The 24,548-nt window shown below is 41.1% G+C and overlaps 2 protein-coding genes across 2 annotated transcripts in view; one reads left to right on the forward strand and one right to left on the reverse strand.

The window, feature by feature from the left end:
* ankrd10a (ankyrin repeat domain 10a) overlaps nucleotides 1-3,546 on the reverse strand; it is a 51,443-nt gene extending 47,897 nt beyond the window's left edge. Inside the window, exon 1 of the mRNA XM_036983102.1 lies at nucleotides 3,301-3,546. Within this exon, the coding sequence (XP_036838997.1) occupies nucleotides 3,301-3,357 (57 nt within the window). The 5' untranslated portion in view covers nucleotides 3,358-3,546. The remainder of the gene's footprint in view (nucleotides 1-3,300) is intronic.
* Nucleotides 3,547-4,324: 778 nt separating this feature from the next.
* plekha3 (pleckstrin homology domain containing, family A (phosphoinositide binding specific) member 3) lies at nucleotides 4,325-24,548 on the forward strand. Its single transcript, XM_021608988.2, has 8 exons — nucleotides 4,325-4,364; nucleotides 7,710-7,826; nucleotides 8,081-8,236; nucleotides 13,349-13,494; nucleotides 17,007-17,180; nucleotides 21,116-21,159; nucleotides 21,386-21,501; nucleotides 23,314-24,548. Exons 1-8 carry the CDS (start codon nucleotides 4,325-4,327, stop codon nucleotides 23,445-23,447), a joined length of 927 nt encoding a protein of 308 aa, XP_021464663.1. The 3' UTR covers nucleotides 23,448-24,548.

The raw sequence follows: 24,548 nt of genomic DNA on the forward strand, positions 1-24,548 counted from the left end.
TTGTCACCAAAGCCCCACATACTACCCACCATTGCGACCTGTACGCTCTCGTTGGTTGGCCCTCGCTTCATACTCGTCGCCAAACCCACTGGCTACAGGTTATCTACAAGTCTCTGCTAGGTAAAGCCCCGCCTTATCTCAGCTCACTGGTCACCATAGCAGCACCCACTCATAGCACGCGCTCCAGCAGGTATATCTCACGGGTCACCCCCAAAGCCAATTCCTCCTTTGGTCGTCTTTCCTTCCAGTTCTCTGCTGCCCATGACTGGAACGAATTGCAAAAATCTTCGAAGCTGGAGACTCACATCTCCCTCACTAGCTTTAAGCACCAGCTGTCAGAGCAGCTTAGAGATCACTGCACCTGTACATAGCCCATCTGTAAACAGCCCATCTATCTACCTACCTCATCTCCATACTGGTATTTATTTATTTTGCTCCTTTGCACCCCAGTATCTCTACTTGCACATTCATCTTCTGCCGATCTACCATTCCAGTGTTTATTTGCTATATAGTAATTACTTCGCCACCATGGCCTATTTATTTCCTCAACTTACCTCATTTGCACTCACTATATATAGACTTTTTGTTTTCTTTTGTTCTACTGTATTATTGACTGTATGTTTTGTTTATTCCATGTGTAACTCTGTGTTGTTGTATGTGTCGAATTGCTACGCTTTATCTTGGCCAGGTCGCAGTTGCAAATGAGAACTTGTTCTCAACTAGCCTACCTGGTTAAATAAAGGTGAAATAAAAAAATAAAATAAAAAATATCCCAGTACATCACTGGGGCCAAGCTTCCTGCCATCCAGGACCTACATCCTAGGTGGTGTAAGAGGAAGACCCAAAAATATCAGACTCCAATCATCCAAGTCATAGACTGTTCACTCTGCTACCGCACGGCAAGCGGTACCGGAGCGCCAAGTCTAGGTCCAAAAGCCTCTTTAACATCTTCTACCCCCAAGCCATAAGACTGCTGAACAATTAATCAAATATTTGCATTGACACCCCCCGTTTGTTTTTACCCTGCTGCTACTCACTGTTTACAACAGTTGAAGTCTGAAGTTTACATACACTTAGGCTGGAGTCATTAAAACTCGTTTTTCAACTAATTTCATGTTAACAAACTATAGCTTTGGCAAGTCGGTTAGTACATATACTTTGTGCATGACACATGTAATTTTTCCAACAATTGTTTACAGACAGATCATTTCACATATTATTCACTGTATCACAATTCCAGTGGGTCAGAAGTTTACATACACTAAGTTGACTGTGCAATTAAACAGCTTTGAAAATTCCAGAAAACGATGTCATGGCTTTAGAAGCTTCTGATAGGCTAATTGACGTCATTCGAGACAATTGGAGGTGTACCTGTGGATGTCTTTCAAGGCCTACCTTTAAACTCAGTGCCTCTGTGCTTGACATCATGGGAAAAAGAAATCAGCCAAGACCTCAAAACATAAATTGTAGACCTCCACAAGTCTGGTTCATCCTTGGGAGCAATTTCCAAATGCCTGAAGGTACCAAGTTCATCTGTACAAACAATAGTACGCAAGTATAAACACCATGCGACCACGCAGCCGTCATACCGCTCAGGAAGGAGACGTCTTCTGTCTCCTAGAGATGAACGTACTTTGGTGAGAAAAGTGCAAATCAATCCCAGAACAACAGCAAAGGACCTTGTGAAGATGCTGGAGGAAACAGGTACAAAAGTGTCTATATCCACAGTAAAACGAGTCCTATATCGACATAACCTGAAAGGCCACTCAGCAAGGAAGAAGCCACTGCTCCTAAACCACCATTAAAAAGCCAGACTACGGTTTGCAACTACACATGGGGACAAAGATCATACTTTTTGGAGAAATATCCTCTGGTCTGATGAAACAAAAATATAATTGTTTGGCCATAATGACCATTGTTATGTTTGGAGGAAAAAGGGGGATGCTTGCAAGCAGAAGAACACCCTCCCAACAGTGAAGCACGGGGGTGGCAGCATAATGTTGTGGGGGTGCTTTGCTGCAGGAGGGACTGGTGCACTTCACAAAATAGATGGCATCACGAGGATAGAAAATGATGTGGAAATATTGAAGCAACATCTCAAGACATCAGTTAAAGCTTGGTTGCAAGTGGGTCTTCCAAATGGACAATGACCCCAAGCATACTTCCAAAGTTGTGGAAAAATGGCTTAAGGACAACAAAGTCAAGGTATTGGAGTGGCCATCACAAAGCCCTGACCTCAATTCCATAGAAAATGTGTGGGCAGAACTGAAAAAGCGTGTGCGAGCAAGGAGGCCTAAAAACCTGACTCAGTTACACCAGCTCTGTCAGGAGGAATGGGCCAATATTCACACAACTTATTGTGGGAAGCTTGTAGAAGGCTACCTGAAACATTTGACCCAAGTTAAACAATTTAAAGGCAATGCTACCAAATACTAATTGAGTGTATGTCAAATTCTGACCCACTGGGAGTGTGATGAAAGAAATACAAGCTTAAATAAATCACTCTCTACTATTATTCTGGCATTTTACATTCTTAAAATAAAGTGGTGATCCTAACTGACCTAAGACGATACATTTTTACTACGATTAAATGTCAGGAATTTAGTAGCAAAATAGTATCTATTTTTGCTAACTTTCTGTTCAAATTTGTTGTAGTAAGTTATTTTATTTCTTTAGGGACCTTGAAATTAACATTTTGATGTTAGTTTCAATCAGTCCAAATAACTGTCTGGTAATTTATTATGTCAAAAAAAATGTTATTATTATATTTCATTTTTATGAATCATAATTACATTTGATGATTTAAACAATAACTGTGAACATTATTATTTTATGTAAAATTGTAATGTCTTCTAATCAAATGAGAAGTTTTAAGAAGAAGAAAAAAATATTCACAATAATTACATTTACAACAATAGGCACAATAGTTTCACAATATCATACGAACAAAGGCCTGCGCAGGATTTACAATGAAAATAATAGGATACATAAAATTAAATAAAAAATTAAAGAGTACGACAACAATACATACTGTAGCAGGGGTTCTCATAAAATCGGATTTGCATCCATAACAGTTGTCTGAAGTTTACATACTTTTTTGTTCTTCAGCAATTTAAGGGATTCCGTATAAATGTGGAATTCATGTTGGAAAACAGAGTTGGGGTTAGTCTTCGTAAATGTCACTTTGTCGATAAAAATCGCCAATATTTATTATATTGGTTAGAAATTCCGAATTTGAATATTTTATAATAGCACCATATACAGTATATGATATAATATCTTGAAAAATAAAGCGCAAACCAGTCTTGAAGAGCAGTCCAGCATGTTTGGGTGAAGGTACAGGAGAAGAATATGCATGGTCCGCAGTTTTGGCCAAGGTTGAAACGAAGCCTTAGAAATTAACTGGATGGATAAATATTATTGAGCATTTTAAAGTGCACTTTAGTTTACAGGGGAAGCTAAAATAAATCGTTTTTATTGCAATGGACTGGTAGCCTACTTGTCTTCTTTCTTGGATTAACTGCCAGTTACCCCATCTCACCAAAAGCAGGGGGCATGAAATCACAGCGATTATAGAGCTCGCCAGTTTGTAGTCCTAGAACCCGGAAATGAGTTACCTCTGGTTTGTTCAACCATCCCTTTGGAATAAATGCCGAAAATTAGGTCTGAGTTTGACACAAGTTTATGAGATGTTATACTTTTTGTTGTATGAGATAATATTAGTCAGTTAACATTACCTTTATGAATAAGCCTTTGTGCTTTTTTTTATTACATAAATTCATCAAAATTCACAAAAAGTGAAAATGAACGCATAGAAGAAAACGTATAAGATCTAAACGTGTGTTTAGAACATAACTTATTTTCGTAGTTCATTAAAAAAACATACAAAAAGACGCTATTACTATTTCTCTCTTCCATGTAGGATAATTATGAGGTGTAACGTTGTGCTTGTAAAGAAAGCATCTAAATAAAACGGGAGCTTGTATTTTGAAGTCTCAAAACGGACGTGACGTTATTTTTGTTTACAAATATAGCTAGCTAGCTACCTAAGAAGCAATCCGCTGGCAATTGTTTATTCAACGCCAGTTCAATTACAACAAGATAACAACATGAACGGAATTCACACTGTGTTGTTGGCTGACGCATAGTCATTCACATGGCACTATATACTTTGAGGTTAACATACATCTTTAGTTTGGTTTTAGCTAGCTAGCATCATGAAGTTGACAAGCTAAATTGCTTACTAGCTTTGGTACGATATCAGTATTAACTAGTGACGAGATTTTTGGGGACGTGGATCGTGTGGTATTTCTGCAAGCTCATTATGGAAGGAGTTCTCTATAAGTGGACAAATTATATGACAGGTAACGTTATGCATTTAATGTGTTTGGTCCATAGTTTAGCTAGCTAGCTTGACTATCTCGTTAGCATAGCTGTCACATTGACATTACATTTAGCTAAGCTAACGTTAGCTTAGATACACAACCTACCCCTGCTTGTCTGCCCTTCACAGCCCTTGCTGTGTCATTTGATATATGTGTAAGGTAACTAACTTATAAGATGCTTACTAACTTACAACCTACACTTATGTAAGTTAGCTAACTCTGCACTAACCGACTAAACTCAACGATTTACGAAGGACCTGTGCTTGTGGGCGGACTGGAGCTGTCAAATACAATTACCAATGTCGGGTGTAATTGCGGGCTGTTCTTTGGGTGCTGAAATCAGTCGTTTTTTTATGTGACGTTGATGTTCCAGTCTGCCCACACTAGTCAATTGTGTATGATTGCGACCTGCCATTCGGGGCATCCCTGCATGTGGGCGTTAACCCACCTCCTCCCCCCCTTGAGCGTCCATTGGTTCCTGCATGAACGGCCCCCCGAGCACGCCATCTTCATGCTTCTGTGACACTTTTGATATTCTGGATTTCCCCTGATTGTCTATGCGATTAAAATGTTGTCAAAAGGGAAATACAAGTATTATCAAAGTGTTTTGGGGTGAAGAACACTGTCCCAGTGTTCTAGATATCTATCGGTGTCACCCTACCTCCGGCCTGCTGTGTATCGGAGTCCTCCTAGCTGGGTCATTCCTACATTACAGTACCTTTTGGACCTCATAACTTTAGAATACAAAACAAATATTTTTATTCAGAAAAAGGACATCTTTGACTTTCAGAAAGACATATTGGTCAAACTAAGGCACTTGATCTATTTTAGGTGCATAATCCCATAGTTATTGCATAATAATAACAGGGTGGAACCTAGCCTAAAGACCCTAGACAGAAATTAGCGTTTGGACCAGGAAGGTTTCCTTTCACGACCTCTGAGACTGAATAAAATACTTCACCGGTTGTCCGTGTGGTTAGTCCTTTTGCAGATAGGAATGTGAGACAAAAAATTCACAGAGTAGTGTTATCAACCAGACATTAAGTAGGCCTATGCTGGTATGTTTATCGTTTGTATTTCTGTTTTTTATTTTCAATACTGATGCAATTCGCATGTGACAAACACTTACACAATATGTCCGAGCCTAACCGAACGGCAAACACTTCCAGCTGATTGTGAGGAAATGGGCTTCGGTCTACTACATTCGGTTATGTTCGGCTATTTTTTACATATTGAGCATCACGTGCAATGCGTCAACAGATTAAAAACACAAGCGACAGAACCCACCGGCGCCACAAAAAGTGGGGTAAACAACACTTTCCTGTGGATACCCCATCTCCACCTCCTACCGCCAAAAGAACCAATACAACCAGTAAAGTAAGGGTAAATGTCATTTTATTTAACATTCTGCCTTGTAGAGACCATTGCCTCTTTTTTTACAGCGGCTTTCAGACTGATATTTGTAATTAACCATGGAAACAGTGATATTTAGGCAAGGTAGAACCTAACAGGGTGGAAATGTGTAGCCTTAATTCGCCGTAACTCTGTGGGTGATTGAGATTAAACTAGCATAATGGTAAACATTTTAACAGGTTTTGAACTTCTATATGAAATGTATTTTAACATTTAGAAAATGTGTTAAATCTTCTCTAATTATGCCTAATAGGGTGGAAATGCATGTGTGAGACAGACAAGTGTCATGAAACATAGGAAAATAAATCAAACCGAGTGTTTTATATTTATTTAGCTTCGCACCATTGTTTTCCCACCAAACAACAACATGAACATAGAAATAGGTGTTATGGATATGACATTGTCATTGAAAGCAAGTCTAAAGATGTGCTATGCAGAAATCGCTCTGTCATTTTCTGGTTGCTAAAATTCTAATAGAATGGGCTATTTTCAGTTCAAGTGACAAAATAAGCAAGGTTGTTGTAGAGAATCATTGTACCATCTAAACTGTTGCGAAAATATTTTCCACAACCAAAAACATTGTATTTTCAGCTGTTTGAAGCTGGTGTACAAAACCGAGGGTAAAACTAAATTTAAGAATGGGAAGAATAGAAATAGTGCACATAGACTTGCTTTCTATGACAATTACATCTCTATAACTCATATTTCTATGTGAATTTGGTCAGGTCACCCAAACAGTTACATATTACAGCTTTAAAGGAGAATTACGACACTCTAACAAGGTGGAAAGTGATATCAAGGACACAGAACATTTTAAATGCAATAAAAAATAAATACAATAATCATGAAAAAAACATGAGAGATTTTATTAACTAGGACTATAAAATAATGAACACATTTTCTTTGGAGGGGGGGGGGGTTATGGCTTATAGTTCTATTAGAAGTTGATGAATAACACCTGGGTACATGGCAAAAACACCCAAATCCACAGAAAAAATATTCAAAATGCATAAAATGCCCTTTCAATAGCCATATTTTGGTGTTTTTAAGGTAAAGGACACCTGATCTCATATTCAAAGTTTTTTGGATTCACATTTTAAACTAAATAAGAACTGATATTTCCTGGCGACAGAACAGGCACCGCAATGTAGGAATGACCCAGTTAACTAGCTAGCACACAGTGTCTTTTGCTCCCTCTTGCCAAACACCTGGCCTCACCATCGTTAACAGAACTGCGGAAAAGCAGTGCCTGACAGGCAGGGGTGAGGGATACTGTCTACCGGTGTGCTAGCTAGCTACCTATCCCGCCTGCTGCTTGCTATGTACTGGAGTCCTAGCTTGCTAACTAGCTAGCTAGCTAGCACCTATTGTCCTAAATGCCTGCCGAAGAACTGCCCTTGTTAACAGAACTGCAGGAAAACATTGCACGACAGGCGGGAGTGAAGGACACTATTTACCATAGCTAGCGACCGTTGTCACCCCGTCTTTTCTTCTGTGGAGTTTATCGTCAGTTGGCATCCATCGTTATGGTGCATTATTGCCACCTACTGTACTGGAGCGCCCCCACCTCCCGCTTGTGTACTGGAATTCTAGCTTAAAATGGACCAATATAAGTATAATGAGGGATTCCTGCTTATGCAAGAATGCCCACGTGCAATTCTGCCCCAAATTGCAGGTAGCAATTGCCCCCTTCTCACACTAGTCACCGCTCAACTCCATCGTAAATTGTGGAGTTGAGTTTAGGCTACCTGGAAGAGAGTGTTTCGCTATGTGTTCTTGGTAATACTGGTTGGTTGTGTTGATATCTAGCTAGCTTGATTCATCAATTGTCTGCACAGGAAGAACCAACCTGTAAAAACAGAAGTTGTCAGTGCAAGAAGAACTAACCTAGCTTATCTGAAATGATTACAGGGTGGCAGCCACGCTGGTTTGTTTTAGACGATGGAATCATTTCCTACTATGATTCTCAAGATGATGTCTGCAAAGGGAGCAAAGGAAGTATTAAGATGTCCGTCTGTGAAATCAAAGGTATGATTTGTTTCTGAAAGGCCTATATTGTGCCACTCACCCTATGAATTTGATAGTGGTTACATTTCTCAACTCCCATCCCTCAGCTGTTTTCCCAAACATTGGCAGGGTTTCTGCTTCATTGTTGTTTTAAATCCCAGATTGACAGTCAAACCCCTCTAATCTCAGTACAGGAAGTATTTGCTATTGAAATCTCAATTTATGGTTGATTCTTGTGCTGAAGGGTTGTGTTGTGTTGACATATTTTTCATTAGTTCACCCCACCGACAATAACAGACTGGAACTGATCATACCAGGAGAGCAGCATTTTTACGTCAAAGCTGTCAATGCTGCTGAACGACAGAAGTGGCTTGTGGCACTTGGAAGTTCCAAAGCTGGCCTTGCTGACACGAGGGCCAATAAAGAAAAAGGTACTGACCCAGCAGTGTTTTCTTTGTTCGTCATTAATCTCCCTTGTGCTTGTCTCCCTCTCACATTGACCCTCATTGCGTTGTCATTCAGTGTCCTAATTGAACATGTACTGTATAGGCCTATCCTTTAGGGTGTTTTCACACATTGTCCTCTTTAAAATAACCAGTCCTCTTTAAAGTGAACTTTGGGGTAAAAAAGAAAAGAAAAAAGAAGCTAAATAACTCCGTTCTCTTTGTATTCACACTGCCCTTGCCTTTGATTGAGGACTCAACTCCAGTTCATCTATTTTATGGTCCGAGTCCTCTTTGCATTCCATTCCTATGTTAAGAAAGGAACCAGGATATTTTTCAAACATTCACTCATAGCATTTTGGGTTTTTACAAAGTGCAGGACAAGCAGTTCCATCAGATCGGGTTATCGGATAGTGTGATATACATACTTACAGGTACGAGGGATGCAAAAAGACAATACAGACTCGAACATGAATTCATTTTCGACAACTCAGACTCGCGACGCATTACAGACTATCACAGACGACTGCAGCAAATCCAGCTGTACAGTGCCCACTAAAGCCTCCCTCCCAGATGAGCTGAACACATTCTCTGCTCGCTTCGAGACCGCAATCCAGGAAGACTCTCGCTGCTCCGGACGACCAGGTGCTTTCGCAATCCAAGGCTGATGTGAAGAAAACTCTCAAAATAGTGAATACTCACAAAGCTGTCAGCGCAGATGGTATCTCTGGTCCTGTTCTCTGAGTGTGTGCTGACCCGCAGGCGGGCATCTTGTCTGACATCTTTAACCTGTCCCAGAATGTAGTCCCCTCCTGCTTTAAGGAGCTCACCATGGTCCCAGTGCCCTAAAAAAACAAGGTGACGTGCCCAAATGACTATCGTCACGCTAACCTCTGTCATCATGAAGTTCTTTGAGAGGCTGTTCATGGCCCACATCAAGGCCATCATGCCAGGCACACTGGACCCACTCCAACAGATCCACGGAAAATGCTATTTCCATCGCTGTTCACACGGCAAGACGAGAAAAACCTATGTGAGAATGCTCTTCATTGACTACAGTTCAGCATTCAACAATATTGTTTCCTCCAAGCTCAACACCAAACTTAGAGCCCTGGGTCTGAACACCACTCTCTGCAACTGGATCCTAGACGTCCTGATGGCCAGACCACAGGCTGTGAGGATTGGCAACAACACCTACCCTACACTGACTCTTAAAACAGGTGCCCCTCTTCAGTCCTCTGCTGTACTTCCCATTCACCCACGACTGTGTGGCTTTGCACAACACCAACTGCATGATCAAGTTTGCTGACGACACCAAGGTTGTAGGCCTTTTAACCAACAACGACGAGTCAGCCTATAGGAAGGAGGTAGAGTTGATGTCGGAAGTTTACATACACCTTAGCCAAATACATTTAAACTCAGTTTTTCACAATTCCTGACATTTAATCCTAGTAAAAATGGCCTGTCTTAGATCAGTTAGGATCACCACTTTATTTTAAGAATGTTAAATGTCAGAATAATAGTAGAGTGATTTATTTCAGCTTTTATTTCTTTCAACACATTCCCAGTCGGTCAGAAGTTTACCAACACTCAATTAGTATTTGGTAGCATTGCCTTTAAATTGTTTAATTTGGGTCAAACGTTTTGTGTAGCCTTCCACTAGCTTCCCATAATAAATTGGGTGAATTTTGGCCCATTCCTCCTGACAGAGCAGATGTAACTGATTCAGGTTTGTAGGCCTCCTTGCTCGCACATGCTTTTTCAGATCTTCCCACACATTTTTTATGGGATTGAGGTCAGGGCTTTTACCGTTTCGAGAGTGTCCTGACCAGTTGCATCACGGCCTGGTACGTTAATTGCTCCGCCCACGACCACAATGCCCTCTAGCAGGTGGTGAAGATGGCCCAATACATCACTGTGACCGTACTCCCACCCATCCTGGACATCTACTCAAAATGTTGCCTGAGGAAGGACCCCATAGTCAAGGACCCCACACACCCCAGCCACAAGCTGTTACCGTCTGCCCTACGGTAAGGGAGGGAATGGAGCATGAAGTCGGATACCAACAGGCTCAACAGACAATTTCTGACTACAAGCCATCAGACTGCTGAACACTTGAACTGGACAGACCACCTGCTCTGATTCTCTGCACCTTAGCACACACAAACTCACTTATGCATATAAACTCAGCTAAAAAAAATAAATGTCCCTTTTTCAGGATCCTGTCTTTCAAAGATAATTTGTAAAAATCCAAATAACTTCACAGATCTTCATTGTAAAGGGTTTAGACACTGTTTCCCATGCTTGTTCAATGCACCATAAACAATTAATGAACATATGCACCTGTGGAACGGTCGTTAAAACACTAACAGCTTACAGACGGTAGGCAATTAAGGTTACAGTTATGAAAACTTAGGACACTAAAGAGGCCTTTCTACTGACTCTGAAAAACACCAAAAGAAAGATGCCCAGGGTGCCTGCTCATCTGCGTGAACGTGCCTTAGGCATGCTGCAAGGAGGCATTAGCACTGCAGATGTGGCCAGGGCAATAAATTGCAATGTCTGTACTGTGAGAGGCCTAAGACAGCGCTACAGGGAGACAGGACGGACATCTGATCGTCCTCGTAGTGGCAGACCACATGTAACAACACCTGCACAGGATTGGTACATCTGAACATCACACCTGCGGGACACTTACAGGATGGCAACAACAACAACTGCCCGAGTTACACCAGGAACGCACAATCTCTCCATCAGTGCTCAGACTGTACGCAATAGAGAGAAGCTGGACTGAGGGCTTGTAGGCCTGTTGTAAGGCAGGTCCTCACCAGGTATCACCGGCAACAATGTCACCTATGGACACAAACCCACCGTCGCTGGACCAGACAGGACTGGCAAAAACTGCTCTTCACTGAAGAGTCGTCGTTTTGTCTCACCAGGGGGTAATGGTTGGATTTGCGTTTATCGTCAAAAGAATGAGCGTTACACCGAGGCCTGTACACTGGAGCGGGATCGATTTGGAGGTGGAGGGTGTCTGGGGCAGTGTGTCACAGCATCAATGGACAGAGCTTGTTGTCATTGCAGGCAATCTCAACAGGACCTGTTGGATCGGAGGGTGAGGGCTTGGGCCATTCCCCCCAGAAATGTCAGGGAGCTTGCAGGTGCCGTGGTGGAAGAGTGGGGTAAAATCTCACAGCAAGAACTGGCAAATCTGGTGCAGTCCATGAGGAGGAGATGCACTGCAGTACCCAATGCAGCTGGTGGCCACACAAGATACTGACTGTTACTTTTGATTTTGAGCCCCCTTTTGTTCAGTGACACTATTCTATTTCTGTTTGTCACATGTCTGTGGAACTTGATCTGTTTATGTCAGTTGTTGAATCTTATGTTCGTACGAATATTTACACATGGTAAGTTTGCTGAAAATGAACGCAGTTGACAGTGAGAGGACGTTTCTTTTTTTTTGCTAAGTTTACTTTCATGCTACACACACTTCACAACTGCTGCTACCAGGCTCTTATTATACTGATCAGATTATACACTGCCCCCCCCCCCTTCCACAATACACGTGTAAATATTAGACTATAAATTGTCCCTTCCTGAATTATACCTATGCTAAAATGTTTATTCTATTCTACTGAGCCATTTACTTTTCTTATTGTTGCATTGTCGAGAAGGAACCTGCAAGTAAGCATTTTGTTGGACGATGTATATCGTGTGTATCCCATAAATATAACTAATAAAACTTCAAACTAAGATTTTGGAAGCTAATAGATTGCATTTAGTTAAAAGACGAGACAATTCTAATCAGAACATATTAGCATGTAAATATTATTGGTAACAGAATAAATAGCAGAAGAATACTGCAGATTAAATAATGCTGTAATGGCGAAGGTGCATAAAGATGGAGGAATTCAGATATGACGTGTTTGTTTGGGCACTATCCACAGACGTTTTAATCTATGACGTGATACGGTTCAATCAATGTACCTATAAATCAGCACAATCTACTTTTTCATTTTTTTTCTAATTGCCGCCGTCTTTGAACTTGAATTGGGATCATTCATGTACAGTGCCTTCAGAAAGTATTCACACCCCTTGACTTTTTACATGTTTTGTTGTATTACATCCTTAATTTGTAGGCTATAAAAATCGATAAAGAGAGCCGCACACTCAAGCTCCCAGGGTAAACCTGAATTTCTCTCTCGCTGGCCTACAAACAATACCCAATAATGTCTAAGTGGAATTATGTTTTTCTGAAATGTTTACAAATGAATTAAAAATGAAATGTCTTGAGTCAGTAAGTATTCAACCCCTTTGGTATGGCAAGCCTAAATAAGTTCATTAGTAAAATAATTGCTTAAATTAATTTTACTTTCAGCAGAACAATAACCTAAAACACATGGCCAAATCTACATTGGAGTATATCACATATTGCAAACAAATAACATATTATCGTGCCAGTACAAATCTCTACACATATTTGGGAATTTCTCTCCATCCTTGAAAATCGCTAATCAATATCCAATAACGGCACACGTTTTACCCACGAACTTTCACATCATCATCTCTGTTTTGTGGCACCAATGTGAGGGGCAGGGGAAACAGTGTTGCAGTAGTCTGTGTGGTGCGGGAATAATGACAAGCGAATAATGACAAGCGAACCTGGGGAGCTTTATGTTCACAATGCCCTTAAAAAGGGAACCGAACTAAAAACACCCTTAGATGAGTGATCATGTGTTACCTTTGCCTGGATGCCAGTCTATTTATGCTCTCTTGCTGACTACTCCTTATGGAATTGTGATGCCAAATGACGGAAATTAATTTGGAAATAGCAGTGTTTCCCCTTCAAGCATATCGCAATCGTGGCTGCAATGGTAAAAAAACATATGGAGATGTATAGATGTATGCCCAAGAAAGACCCCATCTCCCCTGAAGGGAGACCCCCTCACCGCTAACTCTGACGCTGCTGGAAAAAAACCCTAGGGGGAAACTGAAGAGCACCAACAGATCTAGGACCACTGACCAGGCTAGAGTTACAGTACCTTACCTTTAAAGGTCCTCTCACTAACATAAGTGTTCTGTTTTTTTTATTGGAAGAAATAACAGAGACGACAGAATCTCTGAAAACAAAGATGTCCGAGCTGCGTCTCTACTGTGACTTGCTAATGCAGCAGGTCCACACGATACAGGAGTCTGTGGGCCAGGAGGACCAGGAAAGAGACCACTCCAATTCCAGCTCGGAGGTAACTATACCTGCAAGGTTTTAGCTAGGCTGTGTCCCAAATGGCACCCTTTTCCCTACATACTGCACTTCATTTGCCCGGAGACCCATGGACCCCGGTCAAAAGTATTGCACTGTATGGAATAGGGTGACATAGGGATGCAGCCCAAGTGTTGGCTGTCAGGAATCGCCAGCGTGGCGGCAGGTAGCCTAGTGGTTAGAGTATTGGGCCAGTAACTGAAAGGTTGTTAGATCGAATCCCTGAGCTGACGAGGTAAAAAATCTGTCTTTCTGCCCCTGAACAAGGCAGTTAACCCACCGTTCCCCAGGCGCCGAAGACGTGGATGTTGATTATGGCAGCCCCCCCACACCTCTCTGATTCAGAGGGGTTGGGTTAAATGTGAAAGACACATCTCAGTTGAATGCATTCAGTTATACAGTGAAGGAAAAAAGTATTTGATCCCCTGCTGATGTTGTACGTTTGCCCACTAACAAAGAAATGATCAGTCTATAACTTTAATGGTAGGTTTATTTGAACAGTGAGAGACAGAATAACAACAAAAAAAATCCAGAAAAACGCATGTCAAAAATGTTAGAAATTCATTTGCATTTTAATGAGGGAAATAAGTATTTGATCCCTATGCAAAACATGACTTAGTCCTTGGTGGCAAAACCCTTGTTGGCAATCACAGAGGTCAGACGTTTCTTGTAGTTGGCCACCAGGTTTGCACACATCTCAGGAGGGATTTTGTCACACTCCTCTTTGCAGATCTTCTCCAAGTCATTAAGGTTTCAAGGCTGACGTTTGGCGACTGGAACCTTCAGCTCCCCCACAGATTTTCTATGGGATTAAGTTCTGGAGACTGGCTAGGCCACTCCAGGACCTTAATGTGCTTCTTCTTGAGCCACTCCTTTGTTGCCCTGGGCGTGTGTTTTGGGTCATTGTCATGCTGGAATACCCATCCACGACCCATTTTCAATGCCCTGGCTGAGGGAAGGAGATTCTCACCCAACGGTACATGGCCCCGTCCATCGTCCCTTTGATGTGGTGAAGTTGTCCTGTCCCCTTAGCAGAAAAACACCCACAAAGCATAATGTTTACACCTCCATGTTTGACGGTGGAGATGGTGTTCTTGGGGTCATAGGCAGCATTCCTCCTCCTCCAAACACGGCGAGTTGAGTTGATGCCAAAGAGCTCCATTTTGGTCTCATCTGACCACAACACTTTCACCCAGTTGTCCTCTGAGTCATTCAGATGTTTATTGGCTAACTTCAGATGGGCATGTATATGTGCTTTCTTGAGCAGGGGGACCTTGCGGGCGCTGCAGGATTTCAGTCCTTCACGGCGTAGTGTGTTACCAATTGTTTTCTTGGTGACTATGGTCCCAGCTGTCTTGAGATCATTGACAATATCCTCCCGTGTAGTTCTGGGCTGATTCCTCACCATTCTCATGATCATTGCAACTCCACGAGGTGAGATCTTGCATGGAGCCCCAGGCCGAGGGAAATTGACAGTTCTTTTGTGTTTCTTCCATTTGCGAATAATCGCACCAACTGTTGTCTCCTTCTCACCAAGCTGCTTGGCGATGGACTTGTAGCCCATTCCAGCCAGGTGTAGGTCTACAATCTTGTCCCTGACATCCTTGGAGAGCTCTTTGGTCTTGGCCATGGTGGAGAGTTTGGAATCTGATTGATTGATTGCTTCTGTGGACAGCTGTCTTTTATACAGGTAACAAGCTGCGATTAGGAGCACTCCCTTTAAGAGTGTGCTCCTAATCTCAGCTCGTTACCTGTATAAAAGACACCTGGGAGGCAGAAGTTTTTCTGATTGAGAGGGGGTCAAATACTTATTTTCCTCATTAAAATGCAAATCCATTTATACAATTTTTGACATGTGTTTTTTTCATGTTATTCTGTCTCTCACTGTTCAAATAAACCTACCATTAAAATTATAGACTGATCATTTCTTTGTCAGTGGGCAAACGTACAAAATCAGCAGCAGATCAAATACATTTTTTTCCCCTCCCTGTACAACTGACTAGGTATCCACCTTTCCCTATTTGCTCTTTTACTCTTCATCTACGCCAAATTAAGTCATGGTAGTGCCACTGTACTCAAGATCAGAGCGACAGGCCAAGATCTGGACGGTTGCCGGTGTGAATCCCTGGGCTGGCAAGAAAATATTTGTTGCAAGCTGGTACTGCAGTTGTGCCCTTGAGCAAGGCACTCATCGTGTGTGTTTGGTGTGGTGTGTCTGGAAGCCCAGGGTTAGGAATTAAAAACAGTCAACAAAAATATATATTTGTTTTGATGAGTACAGAAATTAAGTTAATTATGTTAAACCAGAGCTCCGGACTAACATTTCCCCCTGGTGGCACTGGAGCCAGTAACTTTTTCAGTTGGTGGCACTAGCAGCAATTTGGTCGCACCACAACATTTTTGCGGGGTCACGCAATAGAAAGTAATTTAGATGTACAATGCTAGTGTAATGCACTGTTATAGTATTCAATAAATACGTTGTTACATATAACATGTCCAAGCAGGAATGCGTAATTCAATATATTTTTCATATGTAACATAATCCAGCGATTGTCATGAATTTGGGGTTGATAATTATTATTGTTATGTTTTAATGTCAAAATAGGACTCCAGAATTCAATTGGTACTAATTCACCACCTAAGGAAGTGAACATTTCAAACACATTAGCTAGGTTGCTGACTAAAAATATAACACCTACTGCTAGTGTTGCCATGTATTAATCTAACAGTATATTAAATGTTGCCAATGAGGCCTAGTGCACTTGTGATGGCCGATATGCAGTTCGCGTGCTCCGTATTTCAAAGCCATATCAGACATCTTGATTGTAAAACTGTGTGCTTTGAGTTAAATTTTGAGAGTTGAGAAATAAAAAGTATACCTTCAGAAAGCCGAGTTCCTCCTCTCTTTTTTGCATGGACAGCGGCTTGCTTCCAAAGTTGTTTTACCCCCGCTATTGCATTTTTTAAATGTTATACAATCATAATGCATTTTTCGGGGTGCACGAGGGGGGGAGAAGAGGGTGTGAGAGACTCATTGCATCAGCCGGCCCTGTCAAAACAGGCACAGTGGCAGGCCAGACAATTTCATTACAGGAATCATGAGGATAATGCACTTTACTGTTTGACAAAAGCATGGGTTTATCCACCCAAAACATCGTGAAGTTTTGATTGAGGTGACCAGGTAAAATGTGCAACTCTCACCGGTATGTCCAATTTTAAAAATGTAACCTTCACAACCAAGTCAAAGGGTCTTGAAATGTGACTAAATGGTTGTAGTTTGGAGCATTGTAAACTCTTCAAGCACTTTTTAGTAACAAATTGTGTTGCCAATTTAAGGAGTAGTTTCTTCACACCACCTAAAGAAAGCCTGAGGCACATGTAGTAATATATTAGGCTTAATATTGTGTATATTTATGAATTGTATTTTCGTCCGTGCCCTATCTCCAATTGTAGTTGACTGATTCGCCTCTCCTTGTCTTTTCTTTGTTGCTCCAGACTCTGAATGAGGCCTCCTCTTTACTGAGTGCCACGTGTAACACCTTCATCAAAACACTGGAAGAATGTATGAAGATGGCCAACTCCAAGTTCAAGACAGACATGGTGCTGTTGAACCCTCCAGATGACATGATGATGTCCCCTGTTTCTCCGTCCCCAATACAGATGGCCCGGGTAGGATGGTATTCAATGTACTGTCTCGCTCCGGAGTGAAGTTTCCCCTAGGTACAGATCTTGGATCAGATTTCCCTCCCCAATCCAATTGGTGGGGCAAATGCAAAACTTCACCCATGATCAATGTCTAGGGGCAACTTCACCATACTCTGTACAGCTTCATCACAGGGGTGTTCATTAGGGCATGCAACAGACAACGTTTTAAAACATATTGCAAAATGAGGATTCCGTATTGGAAAATTACAGGTTGTCACTCCGTTTCAATCCGTTTTCTCCCATTTGGTGCCTAATGAACACTACCCAGATGTCTTATCTCTTTTTGTCTCTTATCTCTTCTTATCTGCTGCATCCTTGCTTGACTTGATCCAAAGCACAGCTATACAGTCCCCTATGTATGCTAAACAAGAATATAAACTCAACATGCAACAATTTCAAAGATTTGCATTTCATATTCCCCACTTTACCCGCCGAATGACACCTCTATAATCTTCCACCCAGTGGACAAGGGAGGTGCTTTTACAGTACAAGAATATCCTGTCTATAAAACTGAATTACTCAGGCAACTTAATTATCCAAGTTCTATAAGAGACTCACTACTAACTCGACAAAACAAAGTTTGGCTGTAATCTAACACACTCACCAAGGGCATGCGCAATGGGATATCACCAAAAGAGAACACAGATTATTGTGTAAAAACAGCTCTACGCTGGTAATCTGCACTCCCTAAAATACTGTTACTGTCACTCCCTAAAATACTGTTAATTACAATACAGTATTTACACCCCTTGACTTTTTCAACATTTTGTTGTGTTACAAAGTGGGATTAAAATGGGAACGGTCTACACAAAATACTTTGTAAAGTCAAAGTGGAAGAAAAATTATAACATTTGTAAAAAATGATTCATAATTGAAACACGAATATCTTGATTAGATAAGTATTCAACCTCCTGACTTAATACATGTTAGAATCACCTTTGGGAGCAATTACAGATGTGAGTCTTTTTGGGTAAGTCTCGAAGAGCTTTCCTCACCTGGATTGTGCAATATTTGCTCGTTATTCTTTTCTAAATTCTTCAAATGCTGTCAAATTGGTTGTTGATCATTGCTAGACAACCATTTTGAGGTCTTGCCAATAGATTTTCAAGCAGATTTAAGTTAAAACTGTAACTCGGCCACTCATGAACATGGTTAACAACTCCAGTGTAGATTTGGTCTTGTGTTTTAGGTTATTGTCCTGCTGAAAGTTGAATTAATCTCCCAGTGTCTAGTGGAAAGCAGACTGAACCAGGTTTTCCTCTAGGATTTTGCCTGTGCTTAGCTCCATTCTGTTTATTTTTATCCTGAAAAAATCCCCAGTCCTTAATGATTACAAGCATACCCATAACATGATGCAGCCACCACTATGCTTGCACATATGGAGAGCGGTACTCAGTAATGTGTTGAATTGGATTTGCCCCAAAAATAACACTTTGTAATCAGAAAAAAATGGAATTGCTTTTTTGCATTTTTTGCATTATTACTTTAGTGCAAACAGGATGCATGTTTTGGAATATTTTTATTCTGTCCAGGCTTCCTTTTCACTTTGTCAATTAGGTTAGTATTGTGGAGTAACTACAATGTTGTTGATTGATCCTCAGTTTTCTCCTATCACAGCCATTAAACTCTGTAACTGTCTTAAAGTCCCCATTGGCCTTGTGCTGAAATCCCTGACAACTAAGTCAGGAAGGACGCCTGTATGTTTGTAGTGACTGTGTGTGTTGATGCACCATCCAAAGTGTAATTAATAACTTCACCATGCTCAAAGGGATATTCAATGTCTGTTTTTTTGTTATTTTTTTAATCCATCTACCAATAGGTACACTTCTTTGCGAGGCATAGGAAAACCTCCCTGGTCTTTGTGGTTGAAACTGTGTTTGAAATTCACTGCTCGACTGTGGGACAATTATCTGTATGTGTGAGGTACATAGATGAGGTAGTCATTCAAAAATCAAGTGGATCCCTGCAATGCAAGGATTTATTTAGCAACACTCCATCCATTACACATGGTTCTCCCTCTCAAGTGCTCCTTCTCAAGGATGCTTTCAAATCAATATATATTTTTTGCCTTTCCATCAAGTTAATAGGTTATTGTCATCGGTGCTATTGAAAATCAGATAGCTTCCTTATGTTTCAGTAAACCATTAGCCAACACTTTAAAGATTAAATTAAATGTCATAAGTTTACTTTTGCTTCATTTTAGTCCAGTGATTTTTTTTCCTGTTATTATAAACTGTGGGCTAGAACAATTCAATTAAAGGCCTATCACAAACCTGTTTTTGTAGGTGATTCTGGTAGGCTGATTTAAAGCATGTTGTTCGCAGCATAAACCAGCCTATTATCTCGGGAATTCATGAATTTGTTGGTGATGGATACTTTACTTTAGGCTACTGTTAAAGAACTCACAGGCTATTTCTCTGCCAGAGCGCGTAAGATAACTAGTCCTACCGGTAAATGCAGTCTAAGCAATTTCCTTATCACGTTACCTCCCTACATTGATTCTATTGCTGGAAAACCGTTGTTTACGTGTAGTGTCGCACACATTTAATTCAACATTTAATCCTAGCTCACAGTCAAGGACGGCTCTGTATTCCCTCTAGCAATGGTGAAGTGTAGGCCTACGACGATGCAGCCTTTTGACACGGTCCTGCTGAACTCTGTGCCGGTCCCTACTTAAATATAATAAAACAGCATCCACACACGGTGGCGGCTTTATCAATGCATTTTTTTTCAATTTGAGGCTTTTCAAATATATTACTTTCTCTTGTCTATATTCTCACTAATATTCCTTTATGTAATTAAGCTTTTACATGTGTATTTTTCTGTCTTTTATAATAATTATAATATATTTGTCGTGCACATTTCCCACACTCATTGCACATGTGAAGCTTGTTGGTGCTTGTTGCTGCGCGCAAATCAATTGACAGTGGCAGTTTGAGATGATTATTTATGAAAAGAAGCTCATAGTGGCCTTTTATTTACTATTTATTTCTGATATTTTAGCTTAATTAAATGGATTTATGTTATGGTGTTTCTATTCCAAGAAAAACATTTGACAGTAGTCTGTATTGCCTACCTAAAACATATGTTAATACATTTGAAGTCCTTCAAAATTGAAATTACATTTCCTACAGTTAGAAAGTAGAATATAAACTAGATATAGACTAAGGTGCGTGGAGTAGGCTAAATGATTACAACCGAATAGGCCTAAATAGTGATAAAGGAAACAAAACATGCTTGGCGGGGCATGCCCAGAGCTTGTGGCTGAGCAGTACCAGAGTGACATTGGAGTGGGAGAGAAGGCCGACAATTTTTTAAAAATCTGCTCAAATTTCGCTCTGCGGCCTACTTACATGCTCTGGCATTCAAAAGCAGCCCTGCACGATCAAAGAACTGTCAATTAATAATCATATCAATGGATGGAATGGCTGCAACAACCATTACATGGTCTGACAAGCTACATAACAAATGAGGTCTAGTTAGACAAAATAACAATTGCCATTCAAACAAGATAAGTGGATGAAACTACTTATACTAATTTGTTTTTAAATAGGTACTACCGTTTGAATGACAAATGTTGAATGTCAATTGTTTGAAAAAGATACTAAAATTTGTTTGAACAAGATACTAAGTCGTTCTAGTGAGAATTCCAAGAGTGTACATTTTATTTAATTTTTTGCCTCTGGCTTCTGTAGACTTGAACAGAGACTGTGTTTTAGTTTCCTATGCTACTTACTTTTTATACACCTGTTTTGGAATATACCACAATTACGGATGTTCGCTTTTATGCTGCTGTGAATAGGCTCAATATAGGAATCATATTTTGTCGTTTTAAAGTCCTTGATATTCAGTGATAGGCACAGGCACTAACGGTGTCCATTTCCTTTTTTCATTTGCAGATGAAGCGGTCCATAAGTTACCCGGGCACGTACAACTTCGACAGGTATTATTGCGTACAGAAAACATTCCACTGGTTCTACTACAAAGGTCCTTGTCATTACCAGTGTGCTTCTAGGTGTAGAGTGAATTTGCCCTTAGACGCTGATCTTGGGACAGTTTTATATTTCCCCCACTAATGGTTAGGGTTGGGGAAGCTGATCCTAGATCTGTATCTAGGGGATAATTCACCCTGGAGCTGTGTTTCTAAGTGAAGCCGTTGTCATTTCCAGGTCTGGTCTCCCGCCAAAGGAGGGTGTGTTATCAGGTCAAAGGTCAACCCAGAGGAGGACACGGACTTGTTCGGACACAGAGGCTCACAGTGACAGCTGTGTTTACGAGATGGACCGTAAGAGGAATGAACGAACAAACACATACACGCACACTGCTCCCCTCAAACATTACAGTAATTACCAAATTATGTCACTTCTCAGACTCTACGTTTGTGAATTCACATACAAGACATCTTCCATGTGTTTTCATTTTATTTATTCATATTCCTACCCTGCCTTTCTAAGGTCTTCGAAAGCCAAGTTAACAAACAGATCACCGACCATTTCGAATCCCACCGTACCTTCTCTGCTATGCAATCTGGTTTCCGAGCTGGTCATGGGTGCACCTCAGCCTCGCTCAAGGTCCTAAACGATATCAAATCCGCCATCGATAAGAGACAATACTGTGCAGCTGTATTCATCGACCTGGCCAAGGCATTCGACTCTGTCAATCACCACATTCTTATCGGCAGACTCAACAGCCTTGGTTTCTCAAATGACTGCCTCGCCTAGTTCACCAACTACTTCTCAGATAGAGTTCAACATGTCAAATCAGAGGACCTGTTGTCCAGACCTCTGGTATCAAATTTATTTATATAGCCCTTCTTACATCAGCTGATATATCAAAGTGCTGTACAGAAACCCAGCCTAAAACTCCAAACAGAAAGAAATGCAGTTGTAGAAGCACGGTGTGGTAGTGTCTATGGGGGTATCACATGGTTCAATTCTCAGGCTGACCCTTTTTTCTGTATATATCAATGATGTCGCTCTTGCTGCAGGGGATTCCTTGATCCACCTCTACGCTTTACGACACCATTCTGTATACTTCTGACCCTTCTTTGGACACTGTGTTAACTAACCTCCAGACGAGCTTCAATGCCATCCAACTCTCCTTCCGTGGCCTCCAACTGCTCCTAAATACAAGTAAAACTAAATGCATGCTCTTCAACCGATCGCTGCCCGCACTTGCCCGCCCGTCCAGCATCACTACTCTGGACGGTTCTGACTTAGAATATGTGGACAAATACAAATACCTAGGTGTCTGGTTAGACTGTAAACTCTCCTTCTAGACTCACATTAAGCATCTCCAATCCAAAATTAAATCTAGAATCGGCTTCCTATTTCGCAACAAAGCATCCTTCACTCATGCTGCCAAACATACCCTCGTAAAACTGACTATCCTGCCGATCCTTGACTTCGGAGATGTCATTTATAAAATAGCCTCCAACACTCTACTCAGGAAATTGGATGCAGTCTATCACAGTGCCATCCGTTTTGTCACCAAAGCCCCATATATTACCGACCTGTATGCTATCGTTGGCTGGCCCTCGGTTCATATTTGTCACCAAACCCACTGGCTCCAGGTCATCAACAAGTCTTTGCTAGGTAAAGCCCCGCCTTATCTCAGCTCACTGATCACCATACAGCACCCACCAGTAGCAAGCGCCCCAGCAGATATATTTCACTGGTCACCCCCAAAGCCAATTCCTCTTTTGGCCCCCTTTCCTTCCAGTTCTCTGCTGCCAATGACTGGAATGAATTGCAAAAATCACTGAAGATGGAGACTCATATCTCCCTCACGAACTTTAAGCACCAGCTGTCAGAGCAGCTCACAGCTCACAGATCACTGCACTTGTACATAGCCCATCTGTAAATAGCCCATCCAACTACCGCTTCCCCATACTGCTATTTCTTTTTGCTCCTTTGCACCCCAGTATCTGTACTTGCGCATTCATCGTGTGTGGTAGGGGAGGGCACAACGCACCTAAACACTTTGGGTTCTAATTGGACAAGTTCATGTATGATGAGGCACCTCCATTTCAAAATACTTTCTCCTGTATTCTCCTGCTGAAAATGAGCCTGGTCTCCATTTTGTCTCATCCATACAGGCACTGCTGTGCTGTGTCTCAATGCCAGTGTGAACGGGGACTCCTCCCACAGTATCCCTGAGGAGTGTGGTGCCATCAGTCCTACCAGTCCCCGAGCTATGTCAGACACTCCAGATACTGACCTGTCCATCTGACCTGTCCTGTCACTCACCAAATACATTGCAGTATCTTCAGATAAAGAGACTTTAGAAGTGTTTTGTGAATCCAGGTCCTGGAGTTGAGATTGGTCGTCTGCTGTCAAGTGACTGGTCCGTCTGGTCAGTAGGCCTGTGCAAACTTGTAGGCATAGTACTGTCTATCTTTTCTGAATAATAACTTGGCTAAAGCGTGAATAGCTGAATGTATCAGGTACTTCAGTTACTCTACTGAAGTTAGACTGATCTGAGGCTACTGTAATGTGAGGTGTTACTAAGGTTGTGTTCATTAGGGCACGCAATGGAAAAAAGTTTTAAAACAAAAAAAAAAAAATGAGTGTTTCTTATTGAACAACTCTAGTTGTCCTTCCCTGTCATTTTCTTCCCTTCAGTGCCTAATGAACACTCCCCAGCTTTTATTGCTCACATACTGCAATGCAGTCACTGCTTGGCAATGCGTTAATGGTATTTTCAAAAAGTATTGTATTTTTTCCTGTGGAAGCATTGCTTTGCACTTTAAGAATTATGGATCAAAACAAAGTCCTTTTTGAATGTTTGTACTATTCCAGGAAGTTTTATGTTATTATTGCAGAATAAAATGTTTGATATGCAACATTACTGTTCATTCACTATGGAGTGAAAAATTGTCCTTGAAACACAGAGGAGGGACATATTAGCCTTTAACCAAAACCCTTAAACGTTAGGGTTGCTAACTGTGCCAAGGACCAATTCAGAATGTGTGGATGTGGGTACATTTTCATCAATGGGCTGAGTTCACATGCATCTCCTGGTACCCCGGATGGGCAAAGTTTTGTCTATTTTAGACGATTCCATTGGTCCTACAGTGAAATCTCCACCCTCCCAAGTCACTGGGAGATGCAAAACAAACTTGCCCAATATTTCAAATTTGGCACGCCCCCAGTGTTCACCATATTGCTATGTGACAGACACTTTTTATTGTTATTTTTTTAAAGTTATGTTTGCCATTCATTACATCCACCAAAAAAGAGTAATGCCTTAACAGAGATTCTGGGCATGGAAGGAGTTATGTGACTGTATGTTTGAAATGTAAAGATGTGTCTTAAAAAGGAAGTGAAATCA

Source organism: Oncorhynchus mykiss, chromosome 7 (genome assembly GCF_013265735.2).
Source record: "Oncorhynchus mykiss isolate Arlee chromosome 7, USDA_OmykA_1.1, whole genome shotgun sequence".
Classification (NCBI taxonomy): domain Eukaryota; kingdom Metazoa; phylum Chordata; class Actinopteri; order Salmoniformes; family Salmonidae; genus Oncorhynchus; species Oncorhynchus mykiss.

What these genes read in the sequence shown, in the direction of transcription:
- plekha3 (XM_021608988.2), top strand. Translation starts at nt 4,325, where the DNA reads ATGGAAGGAGTTCTCTATAAGTGGACAAATTATATGACAG. An exon ending in GAGGGCCAATAAAGAAAAAG is followed by an intron (nt 8,237 to 13,348) that starts GTACTGACCCAG and finishes TTTTATTGGAAG; the next exon opens with AAATAACAGAGACGACAGAA. An exon ending in ACTCCAATTCCAGCTCGGAG is followed by an intron (nt 13,495 to 17,006) that starts GTAACTATACCT and finishes TTGTTGCTCCAG; the next exon opens with ACTCTGAATGAGGCCTCCTC.